This window comes from Cariama cristata, unplaced genomic scaffold, assembly GCF_000690535.1.
Source record: "Cariama cristata isolate BGI_N322 unplaced genomic scaffold, ASM69053v1 scaffold14413, whole genome shotgun sequence".
Lineage (NCBI taxonomy): Eukaryota > Metazoa > Chordata > Aves > Cariamiformes > Cariamidae > Cariama > Cariama cristata.
In genome coordinates this window covers 7,658-19,698 of record NW_009609062.1, presented here as the reverse complement: position 1 = coordinate 19,698, position 12,041 = coordinate 7,658, and the positions used below count along the sequence as shown (strand labels likewise).

The 12,041-nt window shown below is 44.2% G+C and overlaps 1 protein-coding gene across 1 annotated transcript in view; it reads right to left on the bottom strand.

The window, feature by feature from the left end:
* The window catches only part of GMIP (GEM interacting protein), a 17,262-nt gene extending 7,555 nt beyond the window's left edge, over positions 1 to 9,707 (bottom strand). The window contains exons 1-8 of the mRNA XM_009697409.1: positions 9,686 to 9,707; positions 3,493 to 3,586; positions 3,336 to 3,411; positions 2,409 to 2,472; positions 1,404 to 1,529; positions 1,056 to 1,120; positions 469 to 579; positions 139 to 219 (exon numbers count right to left, since the gene is read on the bottom strand). Coding sequence (XP_009695711.1) covers positions 139 to 219; positions 469 to 579; positions 1,056 to 1,120; positions 1,404 to 1,529; positions 2,409 to 2,472; positions 3,336 to 3,411; positions 3,493 to 3,586; positions 9,686 to 9,707 — 639 coding nt within the window. The remainder of the gene's footprint in view (positions 1 to 138; positions 220 to 468; positions 580 to 1,055; positions 1,121 to 1,403; positions 1,530 to 2,408; positions 2,473 to 3,335; positions 3,412 to 3,492; positions 3,587 to 9,685) is intronic.
* Between the last annotated feature and the right edge of the window lie 2,334 nt (positions 9,708 to 12,041).

The following is a 12,041-nucleotide window of genomic DNA, read 5'->3' as shown; positions in this document are numbered from 1 at the left end:
CATTCCCCCCTTGTGCTCTTTAAAAAAAGTACTTTTATTCAATAGCAGGGTGCGTATTACATTATTTACTTCATAAACATTTGTTTTCAGTGTTGTGAGCCGTGACTGGTGTAAAGGTCAGGCCCATCGGCCTCTTACCATTCTCTTTTGCTCCTTTGTCCACTGATCTTTGAATTCTTTCCTCCATTTCTCAATTTCATTCTTCTTGGCTGACAGAGGCTGCGGGGGAATAATAGTTAGGATGGCGACAGTTCCTCAGGAGGCAGGAAAAAGTGTCTGACAGATGAGGGCGTAACATTAGAAAGCAATCTTTGCAAGATGCCTCTTTTTGCCTTAATCTTAGTGTGCGTTTCATTCCCTTATCCCCTCCACCCCCTCCCACGAGGGTAAATCACTTTCTTTGGGTCTCTGTGATGTTCCCATCTAATCTTTCAGCAAATTTATCTAATCCATGGAGAAATCCAGTACCTGGTAGAATTCCTTCTGTTGGAGCAATCCCACAGTCTCAGTAGCTGAATTTCCAACCTTTATGTCGTGTTCCAGGACCTTTGTATATAGGCTCTGAAGAGGCATGTTGTACTGCAGAAACCAAAAAAGCAGATTTAAACTGATGGAGAATCACTGCAATGTTCCTAAATTAAAGAGTTTTTGGTAGCTATGACCAAGATCTCTTACAGAAAGGTGAGAGTGTCTATGCTGGTTAAATGGGGAATGGGGGGGGGGGTCAGTCGTTATTTCAGACAACACAGATAGCGGGATGCTGGAAGCGGAAGAGCTTTATGCTGGGCAGTATTGCGCTGACTCCTTGCCTGTTCATCCCTCTGTTTAATTTTTCCGATCACTCACTCCCCATGTTATCATCCAATAGAGGAAAGGAATTGTTCCGATACCGAGAGGTTTAGGAACGGTTTTGGAGACGCGTTTGCTGTAGGGCTTAAGCTGGATTCAACAAACAATTCATGTGTGTGAACAGCCTCGTGTTTGCTCTGTACAGGGCTCCTGTCGTCCACGGGGAACCCCGTGCAGTGAAGCAGGAACGTGGCAAGGACCCATACCTGTTGGGAGATGGCATTTCGTCCCGATTCGGCTATCTTCACCGTCCCTTTGGCAAACTCCGTCTCTGTAAAAGGGCCGAGGGGATTAGACACCGGATTTACTGTCGCAGAGGTGGGTTGGTCAAAGCCAGACGTCGTTCCAGTCAATTAGGATTATTCCGTGAGGAAGAAATTCTGACTCCATGTCTTTATTTTAAGGCAAAAGTGACTAAAAGTGTGGGCATTTGGCCAGTTTCTCACTACTCTACTTTTGCTTGCAAGTGTGTGTTCTTGGCTATGATATTTTTTTTTTAAAAAAAGCTATCAAAAAGTGTACAGATTCCCAGCTGGTTCTGTGCACAGACTCACCGTAACTCAGACGTTTTTCAATCCAGCTGAGCAGCTCTTTGACGTATTTACACCACATTTTGGCATATTCGAGGGCTGCGTCGATGCCACCTTCACATTTTATCAGCATTTCATCTGCCTCCTGGACTGCAACAGAATAAATCCAGGTTCGGAACAGCTCTGGCTGATGGGCGAAGGCTCCCCCAAAAGTGGCAAAATTGGGGTCTTAAGAGTTGGTGCTGTGAAATCCTCTGATACCAGCCATAAAAAACACAATGTCATTATGATCTATTTCACGGTGACCCTGTGCAGTCCTGCCCCTGGAACCACACAAGTTCCAGGTAATTTAGACACGTATATTCCTCTGCCCTCCGCTTTTAATTAAATATTTTTATTTCATTTGTTTTGAAATCCAAAAGTGAAGGACCTACTGGGTTACTGGGGAGTTGCAGGAAGGATTCTTGTTCTTTAGTGGAACCTAAGACAGATTCATCACTGCAGTGAGCAAATCTGAATGCATTTCAAGCTGAAATCTGTGAGAAAGCAGCTTAGAATATTTTTTTTTTTGCTTTGTAGGGACTTTATATGAAGAAAAAACGATTTTATGTTGCGTCTTATGATGCCAGTGACAAGTACAGAGCTGGTGAGAACCCTCCCAGTGGGTAATAAGGTGCTTCAGAGTATCCCAAGTTTCACTGGGTTGATCTTTACTGTGCTTAAAACCGGCAGACTTTTGGGAATTGACCTCTCGGTATTTAGAAATCAAGACCCCGTGAGAAGCTCCTTAACAAGATGTTAACGAACGAAGAGGGGAAGACCTGCGTACTGGAGGAAGCAGCGGGACTACTGAGCTCAAACGGGCATCGGCATCTTTGCTGGGCATCAGGTCGAGCTCAGCCCGAGACCGATGCCAGCACAGACACCGGCGTCAATCATGCGTGTCGTTAGGAGGCTGCCAGCACTGTTGCCAGGTGATTGATTAAGTGTTCTCGGGTCACCTCTTTGAGTTTTAATTAGCAATGTTACCTGTTATGTCTGCCTGCACTTGCCTCTCTGAACTGGTTTTGCTCTCGCAGAAATTTTCACTCAACTGTAGGAGGGAAAAGGAAAAAAAAAAATGGGGAAAACAGTGAAAGAAAAAGGAGTGTTCAGAAATTCAGAGGATTCTTCAAAAAGGCCGGCTGGAGTGCCAATTTTGCTCAGCTAAGGAAGGCAGGGCAGTTAAAACAGTAGCCTGAGGTTTGACAGGGGGAAGGTAGCACGGGATAAAAGTCTGCCACAAACAGAAACATGGAGGAATCACGTCATTAAGGCTGGAAAAGGGCTGCAAAACTGAATGCTGGCAGCTCTTACTTTACTATAAATCACAAAATAATTGATTTTTATTTTTAAGTTTAGCTCATTAGGTAATACGATTACATGAGAACAGTCGCTGTCAGAGGAAAAATTAAGTTCCTAGCCCCTTTGATTATACAGAAAAGCATGAAATGAGGCTGATTATCCCCAAAAGTCTCATACTGCCCAAAACAAGTGAAAAAACATTCAGTTCTATTTTGACGGTCTTCTGTTTCTTAAGGCCAAAATTGTAGAGATTTTTGATGCGTGACTCCCAAATGTATTTTGGGTTTGCTGTCTTGTCTGATTTTTTTCTTAGTACACAGAACTTAAACCAGCGATTTCCACATCTTCTATTTCAGAAAAATATAAATCCAAACAGTACATTAATGTTTCCACTAAATATTATCTGTTCTGTTGCCACCTCTGTCACTGTTAGAACCAAATGTTGCACAGTTCTTTTCTGTCTATTCAAGTAAGAGCTGTAACTATTATTTTTTTAAATGGTCACCCAAAAAACCATTTTACTAACATAGAATCATGCATTTTGGCAATGGATAAATATTATATTATAATACAAATATTATATTAATAAAATGGGTCTCATTCTTTGCTTACTGGAACGACCTCTCTTTCTGCAGTCAGGTCTGTGTCGTCAGTGCTGTCAGCATCGCCAATGAACATATCGACCGTCCTGTATAATAAAAAAAGGCAATTAAATAAATGGAGGTTCCAAAAACCCAGAAAAGCAGTTCAGCCCCATTTCTCTACATACGCATTTCCAATTGAGATTTCTATGGCATCCAGGCTCCGGAATATCTCACTGTATCGCTTCCTATTTTCAGGTGTTTTCTCTTGATTGTTGAGACCTGGAGTTGGAGAAGAAATCATTTCACTGAAACGCTTGACCCGAAGCTCGCTGAGGTGAGCAGGATGGTTTCTGTTGTTGCAGGAGAGCGTGGCCGAGCCCTGCTGCCCTGCACAGATTGACAGGGAAGCCATAAGCTGCAATGGCCTGGCAAAGCACAGCGAGGTGAGGCCGGGGGTAAGATGGGATTCAAAAGAAAACTTTGGGAATGCTAAATTCGTCTGGCAGAGCCCCCAGAAAATGAGTCTGCAGATGTCCAAGGGAGATGTGTAAGCTGACATTAGGGCTTGTAATCAGACCTGAGATCTGTGAAAAAGCACGGAAACCTTTATCGTAGCACCTCTGAGCTGAAGTAGTGCCACTGTCCTTATTTCGGTGCTTCCAGACCCGCTGGAGGGGCTCGCAGGATGCAGCGGCGTGCCCTGCGCCTCGATCAAACCCGCGTACACGCCGTACAACCCCCGTCGGCAGAACCACGCGGGTAGCAAAGAACGGCCTGGGCTGCGTTGCAGAAGTTGCCCGTTCCTTACGCATGACGTATATATTATATGTGCTTACTTATAGTGATAATCCACATTATATCTCATTCAGTCCCCAGCAGATACAAATTATTGGGCGTGCAAAATATAAAATGGGCTTGTCCCCACTTGAGGGGCAATGCACTGCGGCCACACATCTCTGTAAGGTCTAGGCATGTTTTGCCTGCAGTTGCACATGTAGCAGGGTGGAGGTGAGCGCGTGCATTTTACGTGGGGTTATCGATACCGTTAATCTCGCTTTCCACTTTGTCATGTGTTTGTCACTGAGGGTTGAAACTAAAATTGACTCAGGCTGAAAGTTGCTGCACCAAAAAAAAAAAAAAGAGGTAAAAATAGTTTAAAATACGAAACTGGGCACAATTGGTAAAAACAAAAGAAAACTTCACTACCCTTTGTCCTTTTGACATTCCAGGAAACAGGATGTGGTTGACCTGAATCTAGAGTTGCTTCACTGTTAGTTGAGTCTGACAGTGAGCAGCAAGTACTTGTAAATGTTGCTCAAATCGTGCTTGGTAGAAAAGTCAGTTTCTATCTTATTTAGTTATAGCTACCCCTGGGCCTTGTCTCAGTCCTGAAAAATACTGATTTTTCCAAGTCAGGTTTTGATTAGGAGCTGGCCTGCCGTTAAGCCTACAAACAGTATCGCACCGTTGCCTCTGGGAGAGGCCGATGACTCTGGGGGAAACTCCCAGCACGTGGGGGAAGACCCCGCTACTGGAGACCTGCTTGGGGGATCAGTAAGATATCCTGGTCATCTTCCACCCTTCCAGCCAAAATGATGCAGAAAAGCACAAGACTGGTAATAAGGGACGCTCTGAGCATTGCCTGTACTGATAAGGCATCAGTAATTGTCTGTACTGGTAATAAGGGACTCTCTGAGCATGTACATATCCATACATGGTGTTTTTTTACTCTATAAAGACATCAGACAACTCAAAGAAAGGATTTGAAGAGAGAACATACAATTAAAAAGAAAGTTGGGGAAGTATTAGGGATTTTGTTCTGCAGAGCTCCTTGTTTGGTGTCAAACGAGAGCGCGCCCTGACAATCGTATAGTTACAGTGTCCAAGCCATGAACATCAACCAGTCTAACCCTATCACCAGCTTAAAAATAGAAATAACTGTGAAGAGGGCTGGGTGGGACGCTGAAGCCGCACTTCCACTCGCAGTCAGTGCTGAGCAGCGTGGGCCAGATGCTGTGTTCCCTTTTGCATCAATAAAATGAGCTGGGAAACGCTCCTTACTTGCTTTTATTGCTGAGCAGATAATGAATATTTATGCTGGCCTTGTTCTTTGAAAGGTTTCTGAACGTTTTACTCCAAAGCGACATGAGACACTGAAAATGTGTGAAGACACACTTAGGTTTTTTTCTTTTACTGTAAACCACTGAGGTCTGAAGGAACTGCAAGGAACTGCTCAGACTCGTCTGCCGTGCCTGGGGGACCTGGGGAAGGGGTTTAAAAACACCGGTGATGCTAACAGAGAACTGCAAACTGAACCCAGTGCCTGTTGTGCTTAATCGTGATAAATTCACGTTTCACACTAAGACGGTTCACGGGCAGTTTACCAAACCTCTCATTCTGGTTTTTCCTGTAAGAGACACAAGTTGTTCAGGATAATTTAATTTGAATCCTAACTACTCTTGTTACTTTCCATCAGCAGACGACAGCTTTAATTTCTCTTGTTTATCACTAGCAGAGGACTGTACAACAGGAGGAAGTGACTCAACTTGAGCGGCGCTGGTGATGGGTGAAATGAAACGTTCTGCTTTTGAAAGCAGCTATTGTGACGTGCCGTAAGATAAGAACCTTGAGTTTTCACAAGTTTGCTTCATCTCAATAAGATAATATCATGTGTAAATACTGTAAAAGTAGGAAGGTGGAAAAATTTGACATAAAAATATTGGACATAAAAAACGTTTTCCTAGCCTTGCTGTGAGAACACAGCTAATAACATCAGCTGCAAGTTTAAATATGTGCTTCCCTTTGTCATTCAGGAGCAGCACCAATTTGTCCCATCTATTTGGAATCTTTCGAGTGGCTTTTTGGCAGGTGCAGGTCTGGGCCAAACGATTCATGTGCCTTATACCTATCTCATCAAGAAAATAAATTGCCTTGACTGTATTGGTCTTTGTCACAGCTGTCACTAGTCAGCTGGCTGTTGGACACCTTCAGGATGTCCATTCCCGATAAATTGTCCACTCCTGATTGCCCACTTGCTAAATATGCAAACATCTGTATATGTTTTCCTGTGCTGGAAGGAAAACGGAGCCCCTGTGCCAGGCAGGCTTGCAGAGGCTCCCATAAATATCCATAAACTGATTCATCTGTCAAATCCTGATGAAAGCCCTTTGCCTTGACCAGTGAGGATTAGGTAGCAGAGCATCTGCTGCGGCGCTGGGATTCAGGACCACAGGCTTGGACAGACTCTGGCTTGGTCCTCTGTCCATTTGCTATGACTCTGCAACCTTATTTACAAGTGGATGCTTCAATTTAAAACCAGTTCTCTTACTGGATAACCCAAAGACAACTGGAAGGCTGATCTAGAAACTAACTCTTCTGGAGATTAAAAACCATCTATGGTTCTTGAAGGACAGCGTATCCTTATTCTTCTTATCGTAGACAATTCCAGCAGAAATCTCTTCTGGTGTTGGCACTAGACCTGCATCCTAAAGGAGAGCAGCTCTGCATGGCCAGCGCTTGCGCTGGAGCGGGCCGGTTGTTGTGCAAAGTTCTGCCCCATCCTTAGTTGCTCAAGGCTTTCATCTGCATCATTTACCTTCTGGAAAGCTCACTGCTCTTCTCTGCCTTTTGCCGCTGTTACGGGGAGAGCAAGCTCCCACAGTAGTGGGTGTGCAGAGCGTCGAGGATATTTTTAGCAGGAGAAGCTCTCGTTCAGCAGAAGCATCACTTCCCTTTCAGCTGCAATTACCGTGAAATGAGGTAAATGTCTAAAACCCTAATTCAGCGTGGCACCGTTGCCAAACCTTAGTATCACAAGCCTGTTCCCAGTAGTGCCTTCCTCTTCTCTGCACTCAGTCTTGTGCTTTGCAACACAACATCTGAATTTTTCCACTGGGGCAAATCTCTTATTTCTGTGTAAAAGGACTCGTGCTTCTTAGCGGCATCTCTGTAAAATCCCCTTCTTGCTAAGCCACAAATTAGGCCAAAGTCTGAAAACTCTCAAATTGTCATCCACCATTCCTGCATGAAATCCTCCCTCTTTAACCAAGATATCCCTCAGTGAGACTCCGATTGTGGCTGGCAGCAAAGGACGATGCTCCAGCTGCCTAGAACAGCGTCTTTGAAGAATAACAAGTTTGGAACAAAATAATTCAAGTTCCTTGACAACGGTTTTGCAAAACCAAGACCACTTCCTATCTTTCACTCTGATTTCTCATCTTCTCTTCCTGTTTCAGTGGAACAAAGGCCCTGGCAAAAACTGAATTAAATCAGCTAATTTTTGAGAAGGTTGAAAGCGCTGCCAAACAGTGCGATCACCCACAACTGACAGGAAATACTAGCGAGGTCAGATGTCTCTTAAATAGCAGTACATACTAACGAGGGGATTAATGAAACAGGCTGGGGTGGGGGAGAAAGGAGAATTTCCACTTAAGACGTCAATTCATTGAAAAAGAAGGTGGGCATGCTGCAAATGTTTGAGATGTCTGACAGCAGAAACTGAGCGCAGAGGCATTAGTTTGCAAAATAAAAATGAGGTGATTGCAGCCTTTAGAGGAAAATATTAGTAAACCAGACTTGTCGTGATAGATGGCAGCCCCCTGCAGTGTTTATAATAATAAACATTGCTTTTTAAGTAAGAAAAGTACAACTACGTTAAACTTCAGACTCCTTGTTTCTTCAATATTAAGAATAAGGACACGTTAGTGGTGGTGAGAAGAATTTAGACTGACAGTGAAACACAGCAGATGCTTCCAGTACTGGAAAGCAGTAAAAGGACCTCCCATTTAGCAGCAGAAGGATGAATCTAGGATACTTATTGGCTAAAAAAGACTGAACAAAATAATTTATACCAATTGTTTTGGTTTTGCAAAAGAGCTGTCAAATAAATGTCCCTAAAGGGTGAGATTTTGTTGATAAAAGGCACTCTGTACATATGGCACACTCGGATTTCTGAAGGGCGTTTGACTTTTACAATCACGTCACGTTCTGGATGGTATTCTCGGTTAAAAACCATTTCACTGACAGACCTAAACCTACATCTTTAATCAATGTATAGGGTTGTTTCTAGGGGGATCTCAGAAACAGATTCCTGCTCTTTGCTAAGTTTATTAAACGATCAGACTTGTAGCATCATCTCTCCTGGTAAAGTGCTTGAGGAGACCAAGATTGTAGGCCAACAAATAAGGCAGCCAGCTATTTATTACAGAGTCTTTAAATGGCCTCAGAAATGGTTATGCTTCCGCTGCAGCGTATAGCCGAACATCCAGAAATTAGGTGCAGATAATTATATCACCAGACTGGAAGTCTCTGCCCTGAAAAGCTGAGATGGACACGACGGGTAGTTGCCTAACACGAGCTTCAGATGCAATGCCGCGGAAAGAGGACCTCTGCAAGCTCTGGGTGCGTACAAAAGGGGAACACGGAGCAGAAATAGGCTCTGCTTGCGCCTCTGCACGCAAGGCTGGATGAGGAGAGCGTTAGATGTTAGTGTCAGTTCCGACGAGGGGCTGTGCAGACGTTGCTGAAGACACAAAAGCGCTCTGTAGGGCAAGGGTGGGCAGAGAACTAGTTTCACGATACAGTTTCTAAACAAGCTCAACTTAATTTATCAAAGACACCGAGACATCCTTTAACTATCCCCACGTATGATCACGAGCTATAGAAACTCTGTTAACTAATGTTTTTTTTGATTTTCATGACAAAGACAAGGCAAGATCCAGCTGCTGAAAGGCAAGCTGAAATCAAGAGTTTTCTAGCTACGCAGATAATGATGCATTTGAATGTGACAGCAGGGAAAGGACTAATGTTGCTCACTGTGTTTCCTTGATTACAGAGCCAGGGAGATTTCTTTTTTCCCCACCTCTCTCCGAAGTACCGGGCACTGGCCCGTGTTGAAGATGCGGCTCTGGCAGGAGCGATTTGTGCTTATAGGTGCTCGATTGGTAAGTGTTACTCAGATTCAAACCGATTAAGTTCATAATTAACGTTGTCATCTTTGAGAATGGGGACTTATAGCAAATTTTCCTCAGAGGGACTTGAGCTGGTGATGTGCAAGTACCAGCATTATGTACTTCCAATCTCTTAAGAGAAAAAGTTGCAGCTTCTGCCTCCTGAAAAAGGGGGTTTGCATCCTTTCCTCTTACATAAGTCAGTGTCTGGTACAAATGCATCATACAACTTCATCTGTCCGAGAAAGACTTAGAGAACTGAACACTTGGGATCTTCATGGAAACCCCAGTTAGAGGAACTTACAGCTGTTTTCTAGCACCCCTATTTCCTAGGTGGCTCACAGGCTGACCTGCGTCATATGTCATATCATGCCCCAAAAGCTTACATTACAAGCAGTTATAAAAGGTTGTTTCAAATGCCATCACATACCACTTGGTTCTGGGTCTCCCATGGCTGAATCTTCAGTGGTTTGGTCTGAAAGCAGCAGAATCCCAAATTACCCAGCTTTGAATCGCAGCTGAATTAAGTAAAACACAAATTCTTGCTCAGATCAGAGGTGAAGAAATTATCCAAAGGTCCATGATGGCTGCACGTGAAGACCTGCCCGAAATAACTGGCAGAGGCGCCTGTCGGTGAGCGCGGCTGCTGTAGCTAAAATCTGCTTCCTGCAGACACGCTTCCGTGTAAGGAAACTGTGTGCAGCGTACATTTGTTTGATCGTGTAATTTGCATAACTCGTGTGTCTCGTTAATTAGCCAGGAAGGGACCGTTTCTGAGTTATCCTGGCTTCCGTGCTTGCACCTACCGCAGCAGCCCCAGTTTTTCTACCTGGCGAGCGCTTTCTGCTTCCTAAGAAACACCCGTGTTTCCAAATATACCGAACAAACCACCGGGAAGCTGCTGGTGGTGAGGGGAAAGGGCTGTCAGGTTAAAAGAGGGGACAGAAGAAGGGAAAGGATAAGCATCTCGGACAGGGACAGGCCAGCAGTGGCCCTCGCCTGAGCCACCGTTCCTCCGCTCTCTCTGCTGGTGCATGGGTGTAACGAAGCCTTCTTGGAGATCGGAGCCCTTCTCGACTTCTGCTCAGCAAAACTGAAATCTAAACTTTTGAGGGTTTGTTTCTTAATTAAAAAGGAGCCCTGATTTTGTAAGGTTTTGATGAGCTGGGGAAAAAGCTATTGCTTGCGTCAAGGTGTTTTTCAGCCCGGAAGCGTTGTCTGGACGGCGGACTGGGATGTAAGGCTTTAAATCCGACGACCCCTCGCACTGCATGACATGCTCCTGCTCACGAGCAATTGATTTACTGGCTGCAAGCACGTAGCTAGCATTGCCGTCTTTAAAATGGGTGAATTTTGCCTTCGGTTTAGGAATACTGGTGGTGATTTAATGATGAAACTGTGTTATGGGTAATAGAAAACATTTGATTCAAAGATTATAGATCGAAGGGACCAGAAACTGAAATTTTTTTCTTCTGCAAATATTAGAGAAACTGACAGCAAAAATGTGACGGCCAACAAACTTGTGCTTAGCAGTGAAGCTATTGATTTTTCTTCACTAAATAATGAATAATTTTAAAAACCTATGTTTTCTTATGCAACCAAAAAATACGCTGATGGCCCTGGGCTCCCAAAAAGCGGAGTTTCCCTTTCCTCAGCATCTGCTGGAGACTTAAGTAACGCCGCTAAATTTCTCCTGCAAAATTTCTCCCTGCGGTTGCACCACAGACTTCACGGCAGGCAAATCTACAGGTTCTTCTGTCCCACTGACTCCAGCCAGACGCAAGTCAGAGTTAAGATTCAGCTGACCTTTCCCTCGTTAACACTTGTTCAATTAAAAACAAGTTTAAAAAAATCATAGAATCTCAGAGTTACTGCTTCAGTGCTGAATGTTTCCGGCTCAGGTGAATGTGGCGTGTGTGAGGGTTTCTGCTCAGACTCTGGAGGCCACGGCTGACTTTTAGAAGAGCGCAGGAGAATCGGGACACAGAACCACAGCAAAAGTGCTGCTGGGATCAGCGGAGGGCTCGGCATGAGCAGTTTCTCCTATCAAATCTTCCGTAGCCCGTGTCTCAGTGTTGTATGTTCAATCGGTATAATTACAGGCGCGTTTAGTGTAAGTATAATTATCATACCTTGTTTGCAAAGTGCTTTGTTTACAGATAAGTGCTATGAAAAGTGTTTTTCTAGTGTAAAGGTATTTGTAGCCAAAAGGATTGCAACACAGTACAGCAACGCCCCTCCAATTAAATATATATATAAAAAAGGCACTAATAAAAGCTAGCAAAAGCAAGGGGTGTGGCTCCTTATTTACCAGAAACATAACTTGGAATCCCAATTCCCAGTCTCATTCTTGCTGAATGAGTACGTCCTTTTATGGTTGGGTTTATTTTTTTTTGGGGGGGGTAAAAGTGGAGATGGTAAAACCCTAAACTTTCTTTTGCAGATCAGAGGCTTGCAAAAGGGAAGTACGGGAATTCTTGAGAAATGGCCCATCTTCCACTTCCAAGGTAACTCAGAGCTGCGTGCGGCATACCAGCAAGGTGCTCGAGCTGGAGGGAAGCCGAGCAGCGGCCTCTCTGCTGGCCCATGTAGCCAGATCAGCGCTGATCGTGGAGCAGAAACCTGCTTCGGCTGCTCTCCTGGCACTGAGCTCCTCCAGCGCGGCCTGCAAACTCCTCCTGCGTTTCTAACAGGTGAATATTTTTTTTTAATTACTATTTTAGACCAAGCACAATGGCAAGTTACTGCAGACAATACACAGGAGCAGCCCCCTATGAGGTCTCATT